Genomic DNA, 22,727 nt, shown 5'->3' on the forward strand with positions numbered 1-22,727 from the left:
GTTTTGTAGATTGGAGTCCACGGCACGCACCTCAGAGAGCTCAGAGGAATTCCTGGAAGAAGAACCTGAACAGAGTGCGATCGAGTTTGAGGATGAAGGTAGCGATAAAGAGGCACGGCCCATGCCGGAAACCCAGCCTACCCCGGACAAGCAGGACGGTGAAAAGGTGTGAGGCCACTTCGTAAATGAAACAGTGGAAGTAAACGGAAGTTTAACTGTCATGATCATATATTGTCAGAAAAATATAATGATGTATTTTAGAGCCTTAACAGAAATTGTGTTCAATGTTAAAAAACATGTGTCTGTATTATGCAGGATCGGGTTGTGGAGTTGGGGAGAGGATGAACTTACAAGTATCATTTTATATTTCAAACCGAGTTTGTGAAAGGGTGACTTATAGCGAAGATGAAAGAAAGGATGTTTAGGTAGTAAGGTCTCTCAGTGCATTTAAAATATAAATTAATTTGTGGGATTAAACATACTTAAGAAGTGACACGAAGGATGTGACTGTGAGGTCTGCCTTGTAGAACCAGTTAGAATGCCTTGAAGTAGGCACTCAGTTGCACCCTTATTTTGGGTAGAAGGATAAAAGTAGTTGTCTAGAAAAAAATATCTAAGACTACAATTGATTTACAGATTCCTGGAAAAATAGCTAAATTCATTTTTTTTTTTTAACGCTAGAAACCAAATAGGAAAATCGTCTTTGACTAAGTATCCTCTGCGTCTGGCCTGCCTTCTGCACCTCCTCCAGTGTTTTTCTGTGTCTTCTTTTTTCTTCTTCTCTGTCCATTTCCTATCCTTCTCTTTTTTTTCTTTAATATCTTTAATCTTTTCCTGTCTGCAGATTCCTTATTTCTTCTTTCATATGTACTTAAGTTTCTTTAACAATCTTTTACCTGTTTGCCAAGTCTAGCCAGCCCCTGAACAAATGAAACTACGTCATGCTTTTATTTTCTTAACTTAAAGCTCCTGCTTCCTCTACTTCGTGAAACTAGTTTTAAGTGGCATTTTTTTCTTTTCTTATAGAAAATTGGGAAAATAAAGCACATGTTTTAAAAAGGGACTTACATGCATCTAGATGTTTATGGGAATATATATTTGTGTTTTTTTCTCTTTTAAAGAGAAAAGAAATTGCTTAAGATTTCTTTTTTTGTTTTTTTAAGATGTTATTTGTCCTTTTTCTCCCAAAGCCTGCTGGTACATAGTTGTATATTTTAGTTGTGGGTCCTTCTAGTTGTGGCATGTGGGACGCCACCTCAGCATGGCTCGATGAACAGTGCCATGTCTGTGCCCAGGGTTCAAACCGGCGAAACCCTGGGCCACTGAAGCAGAGCGTGCGAACTTAACCACTCGGCCACGGGGCAGCCCCAAGATTTCTTAGTATAACTTAAGATTATACTGTACACACTTTATGTCGTGTGTTTCCTGTGTCACATGGTACACTGCGCACATGCTCCCATGGGTCACCAGGGCACTCCCATTCCACTGCCATCTTCCTCGAGATTCTCCAGTCCCTGGCTTTCTAACACTACTTTATTTTTATTTCTTGGTTTTCCAATCTCTGAAGTTTTGCTGTGTTTCGTTTGTTTTTTAAAGCTTGGCACCTGAGCTAACATCTGTTGTGGATCTTCTTTTTTCTTTTTCTTATTCTTCTTCTCCCCAAAGCTTCCCGGTACGCAGTTGCATGTTCTAGTTGTGGGTCTTTCTAGTTGTGGCATGTGGGATGCCGCCTCAGCATGGCCTGATGAGCGGTGCTATATCCGTGCCCAGGATCTGAACCAGCGATACCCTGGTCCGCCAAAGTGGAGCACGCGAACTTAACCACTCAGTGACTGGCCGGCCCTTTTGGTTTTGGTTTTAATTACTTTTTGTCTGTTCTGCTTCCTGCTTTTTCCCCTTTATTTGTGGACATTCTAGAAGACTCAGTTCTTGGCTTTCTGCTCTTTGGTTCATGCTCTCTCTTTTGAAAACAAACACGCTCTAATGGCTCAACTGTTACCTCTGTGGGGATGACCAGTAACTCTGGACTTTAAATATGGATCCAGACTGTAGTCCCATAATGTTACTTGCCTTCTGAAAATTCCTATTTAGACAGATGTCTGTCATCATCTTAAGTTCAGCATAATCTCTGTTCCTTCTTAACACTTCTGTATTGAGCCTTTTTTCCTGTTTCTTACTTTCTTCTGTTCCCAAACCTAGAACTTGAAGGACTGAGTTTTTCTCTTCTGTTGCTTCTGACTTTCAGTTACTCACCAAAATTCTGTTTAAGCTTTTGCTCTCTTCTCATTTTCTTCCTTTGAATATTTCACCCACTCTAGTTGGTCCTTGTGTGAGTTTTATTATAATTACCTTCTATGTGCCGTCAGTTCTGTATACCATCTGGCTAGATTAATTTTTCTAAGTGTCTGATTTCAGTATCCCTTTGGAAAACTTTCAGGGGTCCTATGTAATCCAGCCAAATCTATTTCTGAACGCCTAAGTGCATCAGTTTCCTAATTTTTAAAATGGTAGTAAAATGCCCTCTAATTATTAAGAAGTCTTGTAACCTGGTAAACATTGGAAGAAGAGAAATGGGAGGGTTTATGTTATCAGATGACTTTTCCGTATTTTAACGTGATGTCAGGAGCAGGATTGTTCATAAATGACCCACCTTGACTGGACAGTGAGCTAACAGAGATTGCGGGCTCTCTAATCCCAGAAAGAGGCTGTACGCAAACTCAGTTTCCCACAGACTGGTAGTGCTTCTTGCCCCTGGCAGGGTGAGCTGTGACTTCCTGCAGGCCCCAGAGCGCCCAAGTGCTGAACAGCTGGTGTGCTGTAAAGAGCTGGTGCCAAACGGAGACCCTTTCTCTGTTGCCTCTTTACTGCAAAGGTTCCTCCCATGATTGCCCTATAAGAAGGGAGAGCCAGAAAGTGGCAGGGGCTCCTCACTGAGTTTCAGACCCACACTTCGTGTCCTGGTCCTGTCCTCTCTCCATGGGAAGAGGGGAGTTTGGAGTACTTAGGGATTCTTGTCTTTTACTCACCGGGCTGCCTAAGTTCCCCTTTCGCCCAGTAAGACTATTCCTTAACCCTGCCCTAAATGTGGTAGCATTTATCTCGAGTCCTGGCGCTTGACAGGTAGGGGCTGAGAATGGACCCACCTTGCATGACAAATAAGTTAGTGTCATCGTTTCCTGACTTATTCTTTTCCCCTGATGGTGTAGGAGTCTGAACTAGAGCCTGTGAATGGTGAGATAGTGGATGATACGCTTAAGACCTCGCTGACAACTGAAGAGGAGGACTCCGCTAGTGAGGTTTTAGATGAAGAATTGAAACTGCAGTCTTTCGATTCCGGTGAGGACTCTGCTACTCTTGTTCCGCTGGTGGTGGAATCTTCCAAACCCTCTGAGGCTGTTGCCCAGGAGAAGGTAAGGGGGGAATAACCTACTTTTTTATAGTTAAGGTGTTCCGCTGTTGACGACATGCTATGGGCAGTGTGGTATACATATTTTCCTCCTCTTTAACATGTACAGTCCTTCAGGAAAGTTAAATTTTATACTAGATTTGGTATTTTAAGAAGATGCAATCAGTAATATTCCATAAATTCAAACCTTTGTAACCTTGTTTATTCTTATCTGACTTATGGTAACAAAATGAATAAATGTTTAGAAAAATGGACAAATCATTATGTACGAAATATTTGAACACCTGTTGCTTACACAGTCTGTGACCAGTACAGTCAGTTTAATTAGATTAGATTATAGTCATGTGTCACTTAATGATGGGGACATTCTGAGAAATGTGTCGTCAGGCACTTTTGTTGTGTGAGCATCACAGAGTGAACTAACACAAACCTGGATGGTGTATAGCCTACTGCACACCTAGGCTGCATGGGTGAGTCCTACAGGACCACCATCAGGTATGTGGTCCGTTGTTGACTGAAAGGTGGTTACGTGGTGCATGACTGTAGTGGGGAAAACTTGATGGAGTATTTTAAAATAAATCTAATTTTTATTTTTGAATATTCCAATTTAAGGCTAAGAAACTATTGTATAGTGTTATTTTATTAGTATCTCACATAAATAAATGAATACAATTTCCACTGTCCTCACTTATCATCTCATGAAACCACAGTCAAAGTTAGTGGAGTGGCACAGTGTCAAGTCCCAGGGGACTCCTGGTTCTGGCTCCAGTGACACCCAGAAACTAAAAACTCTTGAGTTGATTCATGATTTTGAAGAATCTTTTTTTTTTTTTTAAAGATTTTATTTTTCCTTTTTCTTCCCCAAAGCCCCCCAGTACATAGTTGTATATTTTAGTTGTGGGTCCTTCTAGTTGTGGCATGTGGGATGCTGCCTCAGTGTGGCTTGATGAGTGGTGCCATGTCCGCACCCAGGATTCAAACCAGCGAAACCCTGGGCCGCCAAAGAGAGTGTGCGGACTTAACCACTCAGCTATGGGGCCAGCCCCTGAAGAATCTTGATATGAAGTTTAAAATGTCTTAAGTACTTTTTGAGGTAAAAATACCTATTTTTTATTTTTGCTGAGGAAGATTCACCCTGAGCTAACTTCTGCCAGTCTTCCTCTTTTTTTTCCTTGAGGAAGATTTGCCCTAAGCTAACATCAGTGCCAGTCTTCCTCTTTTTTGTATTTGGGTCACTGCCACAGTGTGGCCACCAATGAGTGGTATAGGTCCATGCCTGGGAACCAAACCTGGGCCGCTGAAGCGGAGCTCACTGAACTTAACCAGTAGACTGTGGGGCCGGTCCCTAAAATACTTTTATTGTATCTTTAAACCAAGGACGTAGTGTGTCCAGTTATCACGTTAAGATAATTTTGAAGAGATTGAGTTATATCCAGAATCTGTACATGTGATTGACAGAAGTAACGAGCACTGAGTTCTTTGAAGTGCAGTTCCGTATCGTTGCATATTAGTGGCTGAGAATAATTTATGTAAGAACTATATTGCAAAAGTTTGTTCACCAGGTTTTTTGTTTTCAGACCTCACATATAACTGACTCAGAAATGTTGCTAGAGGAAGGCCCAGCTGATGAAAAGGGGCACCCCGAAGAGAAACTGCCACTAGTTTCAAGAAAGAAAGCGCACTTTGGGAGTTCAGACAGTGTTGCTGCTATCCCAAATGAGGAGCGGTCTGACAGTGGTTTTCCAAACTCTGTGATGACTGAGTTTTCTGAGGAATCCATCTCTGAAAATCTGTCCCCCAACACCACTTCCTCACTGGAAGACCAGGGCGAGGAGGCGGCTCCCGAGCCCCAGGAGCCGGTGGCGGCCCTCCAGCAGAGTTCTCTGATAGAGGTCGAACTCGAAGACGTGCCCTTTTCACAGAACGCGGGACAGAAGAACCAGTCGGAGGAGCAGTCGGAGGCGTCTTCGGAGCAGCTGGATCAGTTTACACAATCAACTGAGAAGACTGTGGACAGCAGCTCAGAGGAGATCGAGGTGGAGGTGCCCGTGGTGGACAGGCGGAGTTTGAGAAGAAAGGCCAAGGGGCACAAAGGGCCTGGTAAGAAGAAAGCCAAGCTGACCTAAGTGAAGGCGTGCAGAGCATGAAGCCTCTTCCTTGTAACATAGTGGTGGTTTTTAACTATGATCCTTAATAAATAGCATGGGGCACAGGACAAAAATTCCAGAATTTCAATTGGGACTTAGGATGCCGTTTTTCCCTCCCCACTAGGACCCTAGGATTCACCATTCTTCTTAATTTTTCAGCTATTTTGTGTAAATACAATTTTTTATTTTTATTAACCATGTTTCAATTTTGGGAAACCAGATCATACTATTTTTTCTTTAGCAGTTGGAGACATCTGACCGTTAATATTTCAGAAAATATAAATTAAAAAACTGAAAGTAGTAGGCTTTTTATTACTTGTAAGGATCACAGAAATCTTTTATACTAAGGGTTTTAATAGTAAACTTGGTGAAGGTTCTAGAAGTTTTATCTCAAATATCAAAACTAATCACCATTTTTTAAAATGTAGGCATGCCTAAACAAAAATGTCAGTAAATTAGAATAAATATAACTTCAACTAAGTGAGAGCACAAATACAGAAATTTGTGGTCAAAGGTTTGTGAAGGTTTTGGCCTCTTAATTCTTAGTTGTGTAGAGGCAATTTCTTCCTTTGACTTCAGTGTCTGTGAAAAGGTACAAAATCTGTGTCCAGCTCACTCTTTGTAGCATCTGATGCCAACAGCACTGCTAGGGATTTCCTGTGGGCCTCTGGGCACTAGCGTAAGCCTTCGAAGTTCCACCTGGAGCGGGGACTGTGCTTTCCTCCTCACCCGTTAGCGTGTGTACTTCAGGAGCGTGAGAACCCTTCCTCTGGCGTCTCCTGACCCTGCCACTGCCTTTAGTCCAGAATCTTACTGACAACCCCCTCAGCCGCCATCCACTTCACTGGCCCGTGGACTGACTCCTGTCCAAAGACCTGCCTGGCAGCTTGGGCCCTTGGCATCCGTTTCTGGGCAGGTATGCGCTGCGCCCCAGCCTTGGGCCTTGGCGGCAGGAATAGAGCTGCCCTGGGAACTGCGGTTGTCCCTGGGGCCTTGCTCACTCTGGACCTGTTCTGTGACGACAGGTTAAAAGCCAGCCTGTGTGTGGACATGGTGTTGCCATAGCAAAGGCCTCTGCGTAGGAAAACAAAAGAAAAACCTCTTGGTTGTTAATTTTTGTATAGTAATTTATTGAAAAATGGATTGGTGGTTCTTAGACTCCAAAGAGAATCTTCAAACAATCCTACTCTTTGGAAGTATTCTGTTCTCTCAAATTTGCTCTTAAGTTGGAGAATGCTTTGAGACCTTTTCGGTTGTTCTTCAAACAGCTTGGTCCCTACATGAGGAAAACATGTTCTGCCTGGTCCCTGTCGGAGGCGCTGAGGATGAGTGCCGCAGGTTTATTCACCCTGCAGTCGGGGGATGCCATCAAATCTTATTTTGGGATGTTGGTATTTTAGAAAGATCTACTAAGTTGAATTGAAAATCTCTAAGCTAGCTCGCGAACCCTCCTATTTATGTAAAATTTTGAATACTTGTATCTCCTACATTTTCTTTAATTATTGGTCAGAGGTAAGCCAGATTATTTCACTGTAAATGGAAATTAAAGCACTTTGGCCATTTGTCTTCTCAACAAATACTAATTAAGTGAAAGAATAAGTATGACTAATACTAGCGTATCTATCAGACATTTAGGCTGTTTTATACATTTGTGAGAAACTTTTGTTAGTACCACAATTAGGGGAATGTTAAGATTTAGTAAATTCTTAACCTTTCCATTTTTAATTTCTTAAAATAGATTTAAAAACCTAACACTTAGGTATTTTACTTTTTTACTTGGATTGTTTATTGTTGTCTTTAAAATATTTTCTTTAAAAAGGTGTAGTTTAAGAAGATAGAGCTCTGACAACTCTTGATGTGAGTGGTCACTGACTTGACAAAAAAGTTTATTCATATATGATCACTGGGGACTAACAGGATAAGCTTGGTAAACTGGGTTTATTCTTAAACACTAAGTGCATTTTAAGCAATTTCAAAACTTTTCAGCATACAAGAAAATTTTGTTACATATTCTGACAGAAAATGTTATTTTGGGAATTATAGATGGTAGATAAGGAAAAGTTAGGTCATGTGAAAAAACCTAACTTCCATGTTCAGTAAATGAGTTCTATACCCAGTGAGTATAGAATTTATAACAAAACTTATCCTCCATAAGGAATCTAAATAAAACTTAATCAGATACTTGTCATTTTTGCAAGGCGTTAGAAAAACTTTCAAAATTAGAAGACTGAAATCTGATTTCACCCAGCTCATCTAGTCGTTGTGTCCAGTCACATTGTATAGTCCTTTGTGAACTGCTTTTTTGCTTAGAAGTCTTACTTGTGGAGAAGGGAGTTCAGTTTGTGTAAATACTTATATATTTCCTTGTGTAATATAAAGCAGTAATTAGCAAAATGTTACTTCTACTTTCAAGTTTAAATTATTCAATTGCTAGACATCACAGAAATATATTTAAGACTTTATTATAAATCTCCTCTATAACTTGTAAAGGTGAGAGGGTCTCTTATGATTTTTTATAAAATCAAATAGCGTGACAGAATGTCCGTCTTCTGCTACTTAAAATGTGTGTATGTTCACGGTGTTCCCATTCAGTGCAGAGAATTATCATGGCAAGGATAACAATTACTAGTGACTAATGGTTCACTTTTAACTGACCACCAGAACGTTACCTAAAACGGTTCAGTGACTTTAGAAAATATCTTGAAGGTTTACGATTGCGTCAAATTGAGCCTTTACCTGGGACCTAAATCATCCGCTCTTAAGTTCTGCTTCACCCTTAGGGATTACCTTCTAAGGTTTGGTCACACCAGCAAACTGAAACAGATCTTAATGTAAATAAAGAATTTATACTAACATTACTCATCTGTGCAACAGTATTTTAGAAATAAAGTTCTGCCCTGTATGTTCACTAGTAGCAATATGGTGTTTAGGGTGTTATCCAGTCTCTCACGGGCGTGACTAGTTACAAGTGTTACGCTTCTGTTTGCATACTTAATATCAAGCTTTCTTTGTACAAGATAGCTAATTTGCTTGGTTTTGGTTCTAAAAATAAGCAAACCTCAGTTCTGTAGTATCCACTGCTTTAGTTTTTCCTTTCACATTCCAAAACTTAAGTCATTCACACATTCTCCATTTCTCTTAGTAGCAGAATCATTTGTTAAAATCTAATTGTTAGCAAGGTTCAGCTTCTGTCATCCTGAAGTAGCTGTCATACTGGATAGTCATTCCCAAGGAACTAGCCTTTCTTTTCCTAAGTGTCTGTGTGTTCTAAAGCTTCTACTATGTTTATATACAACTTAGAAAAGATGTTACATTATTCAGAATAGCAAGTCTTACTGAAGTACTTATGTTTGTTTTCTTGATAGGTTTTTTTTTAAGTTTAAAAGTAGTAATTAAACCTATATTTTGTGATTGTTTCCTGGTCTGTCTTTTGAAATTCTTTTCATTTTCTTTTCCCTAATTTCATTGATGAAGATGTGTTTAGATATTCAATTTGTTTAGACATTAAATGATTTTGTTAAAGGTACAATTATCACATTGGTTGTACTTTCAAGTACAATTCTGTTTATTAAAAAATAAATAGAATTTGAAACAATTACTGTGATTATAGATTCATGTAGTATCTAGACACCCTAAAGCTCAAAGCCACAAATAGATAATTCAGATCACAAAAGTGCTCTGACCAAGTTACAACCCTAAAACATGACCATTTTTGTATTATCTAAGCAACTGCAAATAAATTCCTTTTTAAGGGCATCACCGCAGGCTTTTTTAAAACTATTTTAGCTGGAGTTATTCAAACAAATTTTTACCATTCTAGAAATATAAATTACTACCCTAAGTTTAGAATATGGAAAATGCTAAAAGTATAAACATCCTGGTATATTTTTATTCATGTTTCAATGAAAAAATACAGTTCCAAGTAGGCATTTTATATATGAATGACAGGAAAAAATATTTAAAATACTAATTCACTGACTGACTGTATGAAGAAATTAAGGATTAATCACAGGTGAAAAGATTTGTCTAAGTTCTTCTGAACTCTTCCTATTTAGTGTAGTATGCCTTCTCTCAGATACTTTGCATGTAAGCACTTCATAAACTGAAACATGGCCGTGTGTTAGCGCTGCATTTCTCGTGAATGGTGAACAGTGAGGTGGAAACGACTTCAGGTAAGGTCTCACACGACAGTCTCATAGCCGAGGCCCCATATTCAAGTGTGCACTAACCTCTATGGTACAAGGTTTTCAGATGCACTGGCTTTTCCACTAATGACAAGTCTGCATTGCTGAGTACCCACTTATTAATGCAGATACTGATGAAGTAGGACATTTCTATCAGTTTTTTTTTTTTAAAGACTGGCACCTGAGCAACTGTTGCCAATCTTTTTTCCCCCCTGCCTTTTCTCCCTAAATCCCCCCAATACATAGTTGTATATTTTAGTTGTAGGCCCTTCTAGTTGTGATATGTGAGATGCCACCTCAGCATGGCCTAATGAGTGGTGCCATGTCCGTGCCCAGGATCTGAACCGGCGAAACTCGAGGCCACCCAAAGCTGAGTGTGTGAACTTAACCACTTGGCCACGGGGCCGGCCCCTATCACTGCTTTTTTAATCATTGAATTTTATGAACATATGAATGCTAAACAGACCCAAAAATAAAGACCAATTTGTAAAACTGGGCCATTTTACTGTTTTTTACAATAGAATAAATAGTTCTCTTGATGACTGCAGACGTGTAAGGCTGGTTGGCAGTATTCAGAAACATCACAGTAATGGTGGTTTTCCTGATTGATTGGTATGTAGTCTTCAATAATCATTAAGGAGCTACTTGTGGGAAACTGCTGTCAAACCAGTAAGACTGCATTTATGCATCCATCATTTTCAGGATTGTTGGTAACCTGGGCATATTTTCCTAAGGAAAACAAAACAGAAAAAGGATGGATGTTAGCCAGTAGAAATTAACTTTAGAGTATACCTTTTGCCCAAAATATTTTTTTTTAAGATTTTATTTTTTCCTTTTTCTCCCCAAAGCCCCCCAGTACACAGTTGTATATTCTTTGCTGTGGGTCCTTCTAGTTTTGGCATATGGGATGCTGCCTCAGAGTGGTTTGATGAGCGGTGCCATGTCCGCGCCCAGGATTCGAACCAATGAAACACTGGGCTGCCTGCAGTGGAGCACACGAACTTAACCACTTGGCCACAGGACCAGCCCCTGCCCAAAATATTTCTGATTACCACTTTTAAGAAAGAAGAAAATGAATGATAGTAGGATAAATGAGACTTTATAAAATTAAATCACTCAAGACTAAGCTTGAGTTTTGAATACAATTTTTATATAAATACTGTTTTACAAATGGTGGTCAGCTCCATTCTGTTCATATGCTGTATTAACAAGCCGTAGTGGATTGACCTGAGCATTGCTACTTTTCCACGTAATTCTTATGCGAAAATGCTTCAAGTTTAAAAAAAAAGTTTCAAATCAGTTTAACAACCTATTTTAAAATTTAGGTCAGCCAGCGTGAAGTATGGGCCAGTGCCTCATATGAAGACTCACTAAGTTATACGGTATATTTGTTCCTTTCAAAGAACATTAAAGTTTAGAAATATCTGGGGACTAAAAGTAGAAAACTAAGAAAGTGAGGAAAAAATGTTAAACTGCCACATGACACACATCACTTTTTAATTAATAATGAAATAGTGTGGCCATGTGCTTGATGTATGCCTCCCTTCCCCGGCTCGTGGTTAATTTATTGTGTTTTCTTCCAATATTTTTTAGTTATAATCCTAACTTTGCATCTGCTTCCCTCATAGTGTCTTTTTAAATAAACAGCATCAAAATAAATCTGGCAATGTAGTACACCTTACGTAACTGAAACCAATGAGCTAAATTAAAAAGAATTGCATTCCCAAATACTTTTTCTACAAAAAGTCTTCTTCCTAAAGATTTAAATCAAGTTTAACTTATCTAGCTCTTTGGCATTAAAATTTGCTGTGTACTTTGTCAGCTTGAAAATTTCTATTTTAGGACTCTAACAGCAGCAGCCCCACATTAAAAAACGAACTTACCCCAGATGACCTTGCCTCCTTGTGTCACAAGGCCTAGCTCGCTCACGTTCACCTCGATGACAGTACCTTTGGTGATAACACCCAAAGTGGTATATAGCGGGGAGGAGGGATTCTTCTTCACGCCCAGGATGGGCAGGCAAAAGGTGGCCTTCAGTTCAGGGTGGGTTACATGGGCCTTCTTGAAACGTAAGCCCTGGCAAGTCAAACACAAGTCCAAAACACAAAACGTTAACAATGAGGAATGATCCTTGTTGCTTTCCTTTTCCAGTCATCTCCCAAAAAAAAAAGGACTGAACAGAGTAAAATCTGAAAGCATCAAAATAAAATTAATCCTACAGACTAAAAACCTGACAGTTAAGGGATAAATGTGTGCTCCTGAGAAGTGCTTACCGTGGGACAGCTCCCTAGCGCCCTCCTCAGCTTTCCCTCGGTGGGCTGTCTACACTGAGGATGCGCTACACACACCAGGCGTTACGCCACAGCTCGTTTAAACAGGATACCCCACAACCCCTACTGCTGTTCAAATGAGAAAACAAAGATGAGCAGGTTAAATGACTTACTCCCAGGTTAACTGGCGTGTAGACAGAATCAAACTGAACTGTCCTGATTTCAAGTCCTCCTGCTCAGCTCCCTCCCATGGGGAACAAGGGGTGGGCTGTCAGCTTTCTCTGTGCTGACGGTAATACCGCTCAAAGACTGCAGAGAGCCCAGCACCTGGGCACCTACACATGGTCTTTCGGGGGGTAGCACTCTGGAAGCCACAAGACTGCCGTCTCTAAAATTTGATTTTTGCCTGTATGGGAGTAGGGGACAAATAATACTAAGTCAAGTTCTTAGTAATGGACTCATTAATCAAGCTTGTTAGAAACTTATACCATTCAGAATGCCATGTGATTAATTCAGAATAAGAACTATATCTGCCAAGCTACAGAAAGCCTACAACAGCCTGGCTAGTATATTCTCTCCCTGTAGAGCTGGTAAGGTCAGTATTTAGAAGACTATGAATATGAAATCAAAACAAAGGGAGTCTGTGATGTAATCCAGGAGTGGGTGAGCATTTCCTGTAAGTGACCAGACAGTGAACATGTTAGGCTCTGCAGGCCGTAAGGTCTCTGTTGCAACTACTCAAACTCCACGGGAAGAAAACAGCTGTGGTCAACACATAAACGAAGGGGCATGGCTGTGTTCCAACAGAACTCTATTTACAGAAACAGGCTGTTTGACAACGCTTTAATCCATTAAAGGTTATTCAGGCTGAGAGCTAGAGTGACACTGCCAACTTCCCTCCCTCTGATTCTCCAAGCAGGCTGGATATCCAGCTGGGAGAATAATTCAGTCTGTTTAAAGGGACTTTGCAAAAATATATCTTCAATTATATGGGGGTGGAGACTGGTTTTGACTATCACTGCTGTCAACAAAAATTAAAGTCCCACCTTTTATATTCTCTTTTTTTCAATGACTGCATACTGAATGTTTTCAAAAGCATTAAGATACTTCTCTTACTAAACTGGAAGTGACTCTTGAAAAACAGTCCTACTCAAGTTTTCTAACTGTTCTCAAAGACAACAAGTGTCAGGCATACAGTAGACCACTTGCTGAATGAGAAAAATGACTGTGAAAAATGAAGATTCTAATAGGTCATGTTTAAAAGTGAGGATTCACTGACAATGTCTCTAATGGAAATTCTTTTTCATCTCAAGTCTCTTAAAGAAGCTGAAGACAAGATTCTTGATGATAGTGCTAAGCCATCACTATCAATAATTTAAAATAATAAAAATAGCCTAAAAATGTCTTTCAGCTTGTTTTTTGTATCAATTTTAGGAATTTCAGGAAATTGTAACGTACTTTTTTCAGTTTAACACAGGAACTAATATTTAAGCCACTGTACTCTTGCAAGAGACTTACCATTGGCCTAATGAATCTTTCATATTTCGGTGGTTTTCGAGTAAACCCATCTCCAACAAAGCAGACTTTAGTAACCATCCTCTTCCAGGCTTTCTTCTTTCTCTTTCCTGTTCGAATAACTTTTAATACTTCTGTTTCTCCCTGAGCACGAACTTTCGGCAGAGGGACTTCCCATTTTCCCTAAAAACAGACCACAGTTGTATTTGCATTGTGAGTAAAAGACAATGAGAATAAAAAGTCAAATACGTTTTAGTTGCACAAAGTAGGAGATTCACTTTTTTCCTTAACCAACAGGATGTGGGTTTCACTGTTGTCTAGAGGTCTGCACTGTCCTCACACGCCCTAAATTAACTGGAACTAGTAAAGCTCACATTCCATGGGTACGTTAAATAAAATGGTGCGCTTAAGCTAAAGATGTTAATGCTTCGTTATGGACGAAAAATACCACCTGCAATAAGGCAGTGACTTCTCTCAGTGGTGTGTATGCTTATTAAATAGTTAATAGTGTCAAACTGGAAGACTGTCGCCACCTCTTAATATATCTTCGTATTTCTACAATCCTTGAATGGATCTTTAGATTACATTACTAGTAAGACAAGATCATCACCAGATACTCTGTACCTCCCTAGAATGCAAATTCTGTGAAAAACCTGAAGCGGTGCAAGGCAGTACAAAGAATTCTGGACTTATCACTAAGACACAGGTTCTAGAAGCAACTCCACTATTTCAGATATGTGCCCATGAAGAATGATTCACAACCTCCTGGACGCCAGTCTTCCCATCTATAAAATGAGGAGGGGTGAAGTGGATCATCTCTCAAGTTTCTTTTGGTGCTAAAGTTCTACCATTCTAATTTTGAATAATTACACACCAAAAAACCAGCAGTAAGATTTTTTGAATCAAATTCGGAGACTGTAAGCTCTTTAAATACAGACACCACATAGTCTGCTGCCACCCACAGGTGTTTAAAAATAGTATCTATGCCTTTTCCTCTCTGTTTTTAGCAGAATTTAACAATTTGACACCAAGCGAAATCCAGAAATACTGAAAGACACCCTGCGGAGTATGTACTTCAGTCAGCTCATTTACGGTGTTCTCCACTTCCACTTTTTTACAGTTTTGACACTGTTGGGCAGTAAAAACAAGCAGCAGTCGTATCTCGCTCCACAACAGCAGAGCATTAGGAGTCGTCAAGCATAGGAAGCCGTTAAAATGCTGAATTTGAGATTCACTGATTACTGACTTTTTGTTTTTAAGTAATTCTTTTAAAAACTAAAGATTATGGTATTCTAATAAATTTTTAAAAACCTGTTAAATGCTAAAATGTTCTGGTGATAATAAAGCAAGTTTTTTATTATTTAAACATTTTATGCAAAATGAAATTTACAAAGACTCCAATATCTAAATAATGGGGATAGCAGTTGGACTTCATGTTTCCAATTACACTGAAGAAACAAACTAAGAACCTCAAATTTGAATTTAAGTAATTCTCTTGAACAAAAAAGAAATAAAGACTTAGATTTCCAGTGCTTACCGCTTTCTCTTTTCGTTTCTGTTTAATCATATTGGAAAGCACTTTAGCTCGGGACTGCCCCTCTCGGTCCAGCAGGTATGCAGGTACTGCTCCTTGTGGAGTCTTTTCATCATTCTTTTGTTTGGTGTTTCTCTTTTCATGCATCTTGATACTACCAAAAAGAAAAAAGATTCAAGGTTATTTGTGTGTGGGGGTGTGGGGTGGTGTGTGTATGTGGAAGCTTGGCCCTGAGCTAACATCTGTGCCCATCTTCTATTTGATGTGGGATACCGCCACAGTATGGCTTAACGAGCAGTGCTGGGTCCGCGCCTGGGATCCAAACCCGTGAACCCTCGGCCACTGAAGCTGAGTGCGCAAACTTAACTACTATGCCACTGGGCCGGCCCCAAAGATTATTAGTTTTAATAGCTCTTACTCAAAATATGTTAACTTGTTACAAGTAAATGATCACTTACGTCTTTTTCATTTGGATTTTCTCAGCATGGCGCTGTTTATGGTAGAGCTTAGCTTTCAGACCAATCATCTTTTTTGCCTTCTTGGAACGTTCATGAGCTTCTCGACCTTCCTTCTTTCTCTTTTTCTCATGGTAATCCAAACGATATCCATAGCGCTTACGGTGTAACTCAATATATTCGTTTTGTGGCTATAACAATACAAGAAATGCTACCTTAATTGTAAAAAATGACAATTATTCTAAAATACTTTCTTTTGACCAGCATATGAAGTATAGAAGGCCCTATGTCATCCAAACGTTCACTTGCTTAAATAACTCTTGCACTAGTAAACCTATTCACATGATGTAAGCTAAACAAATTTTGATCCTGGATGATATGAAGTATTGGGACTTACAGCTGTAATCATCTCAGTGAAAGTTACTGTTCACTGGAGGGAACTGTCCAAAATCCACTGGACCACAAAAAGGATGACCTGATCCCATGTTCTCTCTCTTTTTTCTGAACATCAGTAATCTGGTTTTCAATAACATCATCATCATTATTAATACTTATTAAAAAAATTAAGTCAGTTTTACTTAGGTAAAATTTAAACACACTGAAAATATGCTCTTTAGGTGTGGGTGTACAGCTTTAAGTTTTGACAAACTATACAGTTCTGTAACCACCACATCAAGATGGAGAATATCCAGGAAGTACCCCTGTGTCACTTTGAAGGCAATCCTCTTTTCCACCTCCAATCTGATATTTATCCCTCCAGTTTTGCCTTGCCAGAATGACGCAAAAATGGAATCTACAGGATGTAGCCTTTTGCATGCAGCTTTTCACTTAGGATAAGGCCCTGGGGATTGCCCCACGCTGTGGCATCTATCAGTACTTCAATCCCTTTTATTGGCAAGTAGTCTTCCATTATATGGACATACCACCGTTTGTTTATCCACTGACCAGTTGATGGATATTTGCATCGTTTCTAGTTTTCAGTGAATCAACATTTGCACAGAAGTCTTTGTGGAGACATAAGCCACACTGTTTTCCAAAGTGCCTGTACTATTTTGCATTTCACCAGCAATATATGGGATCCCCTTTTGCTTTTTAAGTGCCTATTTTACATGCCAATTTTATTTATCTTAAACACGTGGCCCCAGTCCATTTGCATTTTAACACTGCAAAAAAGAAAACAACGATGCAGCAAAGCCAACTCCGGCACGGAGAATAATGCTAAGTAACGATCAACAAGGTACTACCTATCAGGTGTATTGTCAACTGCTAGCACATAAACTCTGCAGCAACCCTGAGCGCGGTATGGAACGCGATTTCGCAGACAGAGATTAGAGAGGCAGGAGGGAGAGAGGGCATCCGGCAGGCAGATGCGGGCTGTAGACCCGGCTCCGCAACTCCCCCGCTGCCGGCCCGTGGGAGGCAGGCCACCCGTCCCCGCGGCACGGCTCAGCGCTGGGCTCCGGGGACCGCACGCGAGCGGCCAAGCCAGGCACTTTCCGGGGAGACCTGTCTCGCTCCAAGGGCTGTGCTCTGGCAAACACCCACTCGCTGTCCCCACAGTGAGCTGCTTTCTCTCCGCGGAGCCCACGGCGTCCCTGCCGCGGGACCTCACTTCCGCCCACCAGCCCTCACCCTCACCGTCACCCTCGCCCCGGGCCCAGGCTCCCGGGGGCCCCAACTCAGACGCCCCGCGTCGCGAGCACCCCAGGGGACCAGCTCACCATCGTGCCGGCCGCCGAGCCGCCACGCGCAGCCGCCGGGGCGCAAAGAAGCTCTCAACTTTCGGGTCTTGGAGACCCACGAGCCGACTCCACGCACCCAGCGACAGGAAAGGGACACTTCGAAAACGACGGAGTCCACAGAAAGCGCCACACACCCGTTCCGGGCCTCCGTCTTCTGCCTATAGCGGGAAGGCCGGAAGTTGCCGGCGGGCGGCGTTGCGTGACGCACCGCCGGAAGTGGGCAGGGCGGCGGGAGGCGGGGCAGAGCGACAGAGAGCACTTGTCCTTCTGGCGGGACCCGCGCGCTCGTGCAGGTGGCGTGTGGCGGCCTGAGGCCTTTGCAGAGCCCGGCGCGGCTCGCCTTCCCCCTCTCCACAGCCGGGCGGGGAGAGGCCGGCCCCAGGCTGCAACCGAGCGCCAGGTGGGTACCGGCCCGCGCCCGCCGCCCCTGCCCGCAGCCAGTCCCGGCGGGTGATGGACGCCTCCGCCCCGGTGTCCCCCCGCGCGGGCGCCTCTGCCCTCCGGCGGGAGCGCCTGGGCTGCGCGTCTGTCGCTGTGTGGGGCGCGCGGCGGAGAAGGATGCGGAGGCCTGAGAGCTCTCGGTACCGGAGAGGGAGGCTCCCGGGCCTCGGCCGCCGGTGGAAGGGAAGACCGCGCTCTGGTTTCTGGACCAGATCTGAAGTCCCTGACGCCCTCCGGTGTCCTGGGCAGAGTGCTGGGTGCACTGGCGTGTAGTGGTCCTCTGGTGCCACCAAGGAAGAGGTCACTCCGAGACAGCACGTCTAATTGAGAGAGCTGTCAGGTTTCCCCTTTTGCTGCCAGTCACAGGAGTTCCCTTAGCTGCCCCACGGGTTGGTGCCTGGTTTAGTTATCATGGGAGCCAAAGTAACCGCGCGAAAGCCGGGATGTTCATCCCCCTAGGTCTTAGCGCTTAGATTGGACACAGCTTTTTAAGGCTCCATCTTCTAATGAGATCTGTCATTTTGTTTAAAACCTGAACTGATTCTTACTAGCATTTGTATATTTTCAGATACAATAAGTCAGGTAATCTCTCCTCCTGGAATACACTTCCCCTCGTATTGCCTCCCTCACACACTTCGGGTCTTTGCTTAAGTGTCGCTGTTTTATTGAGGCCTTCGGTGACCTCCTGTCTTGCCATTACAACTGCCCCAATTCCCCTTCCTGCTTAACAAACACCAACCGCAAACACAGACTATTTTAACTTGATGCTTTAGAATCTAATTTCCTACATTACTTGGTCCTCAGTGACATCATCTTCAGTTCTGCTTGCATACTCATGTATTTTGTGATCGTCCTTTAGTGTCCCATGATTCCTGTTTTTGTGTAGTAAGCCTTACAGGCATGATAGTCCACTGATTTTTTAAAAATAATTTGTGGATTCTTTTTGTTTATTGGTTGTATGACTTGTTGCCAATAATGTAGAATGGATATTTACCCGTATTTTCTCATTACTGCCCTTCTTATACAAATCAGGTGTTAGAACTTGCAGTGAGCGCTTGTGTGTTCTCCAGGACCTGAGGAGTTCTGGGCCTTATAGAATAACCCACTTGGTAGCACCAGCATGAAATCATTTTCGTTAAAGATCATTGACCCATGAGGAAAAAGAACGTCAGTGGAGAGCCATAAATGACTTTATGAGTCAAAAAAAAAAAAAAATGTTTGAGGCATTGTGTTAGGCACTGCTGACAGAGGAGCCTTCCTTTTAGGGAGCTCACAGTAGTGGAGAGAACTTGTTACCATAGTTGTCATGAGTACATAGAAGTTCCAAGTGTTACGAAAACACAGAAAAGGTAGTATTAAAATTTTCTAGGAAGTTAGGAAAGGCTTCGAAGCTGGGGCTTGAAGACTGAGTAGAAATGGGCCAGGTGTGGAGCTGTGGGGATTCTAGGACTGTTCAGGCAGTGGCAGCATTACACGCAAAGGTGTGAAGGTGTCAGAGCGTCGTGTGTCTGGGGAATTTTGGTTAGAGTTCCCCCGTGTAGAGTAGGGAATAGGAGAGTATGAGGCTGTGAATGTCCCCTAGTTGGGGACAGATTTGTTGTATTAAGAACCTATAAAGGTTTTTAAGTAAGGAAGTGACAAAATGAGGTGGTTTATTTGAAGGCTATGTGTAAAGAATGGATTAGAGCAGCATTTCCCACTCGAGTGATTTGAGTACTACCTTTTAAGACCGGTCATATCTAAATGTCATCCGTGTTATTATTTACTTAATATTTTTCCTTAAATTAGTTCACATTTTATGTAAATAAATTTAATTTCTTCTTAAGCAACTCTATCTACAAAATCTCAGATTTTGTCAGCTGTTTTTTCTAGTATTTAGTAAACAGTTTTTTTGTTTATAAACTATAATAATCATGGGCATTCACTTTGGGAAACATGGTGTTGAAATAAGTTTTCAAAACTTTTGGTGTATATGAACCCTTCACACTCTTTAAAATGATTCAGAACTCCAAAGAATTTTGTTTATGTGGGTTATAATTGATACTCAAATAGTAGAAATTAAAGCAAAACTTTAAAATATTTTAGTAATTCATTTAGAAATAATAAATTCACTAAATATTAATGTAAGTAATACAGCGTTATGGAAAATACCTATATTTTTCCAAAGCAAAAATAATTTTCAAGAGTGTTTTACGATTTTGCAAGTCTCTGTAATGTCTGGCTTAATAGAAAACAGCTGGTATTTTATATCTGCTTCTCTATTTAATATGTTACTTTATAAATATTTATTTTTGGCTGAAGTGTATGAAGAAAATCCAGCCTCAAACATATATGTGTTTGGGAAAGGGGAGACTATTAATAGTCTTTTCAGAAAATTGTGGACCATCTTAGATACTATACCAGGCTTTGACAAGTGGTAGTTTCTTAAAGGTGAGTTGCAATGTGGAATCAAACCATATTAGTGAGCTTTTTGTATTCCATTATGTTCGTTGTTCTATTTTAGAATGGATCTATGGATCTAATGTGCATGATTTTGCAGACATCCTGAACATTGGCATTGGAAATGAAGAAGAGGGAGTGGATTCAAGATAAATATTTAGGAAATAAAATCTAAAGGATTTGGTGACTTCCTAAATGAGGGTGGTGAATGTTTTTGTCTCAAGATACAGAAATGAGCAGATTTAGGAGGAAAAATAATGAGTTTTGACATGGCTTCTTACATAACATGGTGCACAGTGGTTTACCCTTACCTGTTTACATGTCTCCCTGCCTCCCAATCTCAGGTGCTTGCACGCATTTCTCATGGCTTTGATGGTGTACTTGAAACATAGTGAATATTTAGTAAATGTTTTTAAACTAAAGATGCTTAGTTTCTATAATCATAGAAGAAGATTTGCTTTTGTGTATTTTCTACATGATTTTATTTTTACATATTTATTGTAGAAAAGTCAGAATATATAGATAAAGCAAAAAGTGATACTACTGGTGAGAAACGACCAAGTTAACATGTAGATGCTTACCTTTCTATACTTAATCCTATAAATTTACATACAAATGCATTTGGTTGTTATATTTTTGTAATTTCAATAAATCTTTTTCTATAATATCTTCATAGCTTACCTGAAGAATTAAAGTGTGTTGAGAAAATAAGGGACATTTTAAGCTTGAGAACACTATTTCTCATGTTTAATCACAATTATTATTTTCTGAATGGTGAGTTAAATTTTTGATAGCTAAAAGTATTGTTCCTACTTTTTAACAGTAATGCAATTTTACCACATGTATTACACATGCCTTACTTACATATGTCTTACTGACATGTAATACATAAACTTAGTTGTAAAATTTTGTATTTTTCTTTTTTAGAGAATAACAGTTTGGAGGGCCAAGATGCTGTCCAGCTCAAGGATATTTGCAGTGAATCATAAGAAAATATCCAGCTTGAACATTAATGTAAGCTTTTCTTGTAAAATCAAATGTGCTTCAACAATTTTAGTTACTTTACTTCTCAAAAGGCCGAGTATGCCTCGTGTGCTAGTGCTAGTATCTTTATTGTCAGCAGTTTTTTAACAGGGAATATGGGAGACGGGCTCTTGTAACCAAGAAGAAGCATGCCTTATCTTGAGTCTGTAAATTCATTTTGCTACTTTCAAATCACCTGTGCAGCATTTTGAAGAACATCTATTTCTCTATTCCATTTTGAGGCCGTTAGTGGCCCAAGGAGTTACATAGTTTTCCTTCAGTGTTTTCATTGCTGACGCTTTCAGACTACACACCCTGTGACAGGTAGATACTATTTTACCCTCGTCATTATGGAGTGGAAACATTTTCTTAGGATAATAGTGTTTTATTGCTGGAAACTTCGTAACTAATGTAGAAATAACATGGAAGGCACAGGCATGAATTCTCTGATATCATAAAAGGCAGATTGTGGCAGCCCAGAATCATTCCATGCACTAACTAACTGTTGCACATATACTGGCAGCCATTAAACATGTATCTAGCGGTCTGGGGATAAATTGGGATGGAGAATATTCAACCTCTATATGGGAACAGTAGGAGAAGATACCGGGGGATCTTTTAAACTGCCAGTCCCTGGTTCGCCTAACTTCTCCCCCCACAAATGTTTTTAAAAAGCTTTCCAGGTGATTCTAATGTGTAGCCATTGTTATAAATCTTGAAAACAGCTAATGGTTTTGGAGTTCATGACCCCCACCAGCTGTTAGCAGCAATGGAGGAGAACCAAGGAGCATCCAAGACAAGAGACGATATTTAACCTGTCTTACTCTGGAAAATTTAGGGTCGTGGTTCTCAACGGTAGCTGTCAGAATCACCTGCAGCGCTTGTTAAAAAACAGATTGTTGTACCCCATCCCCGAGTTTCTGGTCCTCTTGTCTGGGGGAGCCTGAGAGTCTGTCTTTCAGGCGCGTTCTCCGGGAAACGTATGCTTTGGGGCTGGGGGAACTGTCATCTCAGGGCAGCTCAGAATAGCAGATCAGTATTCATCTTATCCTTCCCTGTAGCATAATTTGGGGGTGTCACTTTCTAAAAGAGTTGGACTTAATAAATTGGGACTACTTTAAGGAGATTCAAAGTATTTTATCCTCTGACAAAGCATAGTTATGATGTTAAAACTACTGTAATAAGTCATGCTAAAATAAAATTAATGTTAAATTTCTTTTTCTCCTCATTAGAATGTGTGTTGCTCTAAAATAAGAGCAAGTTTAAAAAGATTAAAGCCACATGTGCCTCTTGGAAGAAATTACAGTTCCCTTCCAGGTACAAATCTTAGCTTTTTCTGATTTTACTTAAACTGCTTGCTTGCTTTTTCCATCTTCCTCCCTCATCCGCCTCTCCCCCATCCCTTTCTCCCTCACCCACCTTCTCCCACTTGCCCTGCCTTTCTCTCCTCACCTCTTCCCTCCCTCTTCCCCCCCATTCCTCATCTCTCTCGCTCCCGCTCGCGCTCTCTCTCTCTCTCTTTCTCTCTCTCTCTCTCTCTCTCTCTCTCTCTCTCTCTCTCTCTCTCTCTC

At 40.8% G+C, this 22,727-nt stretch overlaps 3 protein-coding genes across 7 annotated transcripts in view; 2 read left to right on the plus strand and 1 right to left on the minus strand.

Moving 5' to 3' along the window:
• FAM169A (family with sequence similarity 169 member A) overlaps positions 1–8,969 on the plus strand; it is a 62,965-nt gene extending 53,996 nt beyond the window's left edge. For all 4 annotated transcript variants that reach the window (XM_046667561.1, XM_046667560.1, XM_046667558.1 and 1 more), the window contains 3 exons: positions 10–166; positions 3,207–3,410; positions 4,984–8,969. In XM_046667561.1, coding sequence (XP_046523517.1) covers positions 10–166; positions 3,207–3,410; positions 4,984–5,532 — 910 coding nt within the window. In that variant the 3' untranslated portion in view covers positions 5,533–8,969. The remainder of the gene's footprint in view (positions 1–9; positions 167–3,206; positions 3,411–4,983) is intronic.
• Positions 8,970–10,220: 1,251 nt separating this feature from the next.
• On the minus strand, positions 10,221–17,390 carry NSA2 (NSA2 ribosome biogenesis factor). The gene is made up of 6 exons (XM_046667563.1): positions 17,233–17,390; positions 15,515–15,702; positions 15,060–15,210; positions 13,526–13,705; positions 11,621–11,813; positions 10,221–10,466 (listed from the first exon to the last, which is right to left on the minus strand). The coding sequence occupies exons 1-6, from the start codon at positions 17,233–17,235 to the stop codon at positions 10,399–10,401; spliced, it is 783 nt and encodes a 260-aa protein (XP_046523519.1). The 5' UTR covers positions 17,236–17,390; the 3' UTR covers positions 10,221–10,398.
• A 116-nt stretch (positions 17,391–17,506) lies between these two features.
• Positions 17,507–22,727, plus strand: part of GFM2 (GTP dependent ribosome recycling factor mitochondrial 2) — a 54,593-nt gene continuing 49,372 nt past the window's right edge. The window contains exons 1-3 of one of the 2 annotated variants that reach the window (XM_046668278.1): positions 17,507–17,653; positions 21,061–21,147; positions 22,389–22,473. In XM_046668278.1, coding sequence (XP_046524234.1) covers positions 21,085–21,147; positions 22,389–22,473 — 148 coding nt within the window. In that variant the 5' untranslated portion in view covers positions 17,507–17,653; positions 21,061–21,084. The remainder of the gene's footprint in view (positions 17,654–21,060; positions 21,148–22,388; positions 22,474–22,727) is intronic. The other variant, XM_046668277.1, reaches the window with a different exon arrangement.

This window comes from Equus quagga, chromosome 7 (assembly GCF_021613505.1).
Source record: "Equus quagga isolate Etosha38 chromosome 7, UCLA_HA_Equagga_1.0, whole genome shotgun sequence".
NCBI lineage: Eukaryota > Metazoa > Chordata > Mammalia > Perissodactyla > Equidae > Equus > Equus quagga.

What these genes read in the sequence shown, in the direction of transcription:
- NSA2 (XM_046667563.1), bottom strand. An exon ending in AAAATCCAAATGAAAAAGAC is followed by an intron (nt 15,211 to 15,514) that starts GTAAGTGATCAT and finishes TCTTTTTGGTAG; the next exon opens with TATCAAGATGCATGAAAAGA. An exon ending in AGGAGGCAAGGTCATCTGGG is followed by an intron (nt 10,467 to 11,620) that starts GTAAGTTCGTTT and finishes TGTTTTCCTTAG; the next exon opens with GAAAATATGCCCAGGTTACC.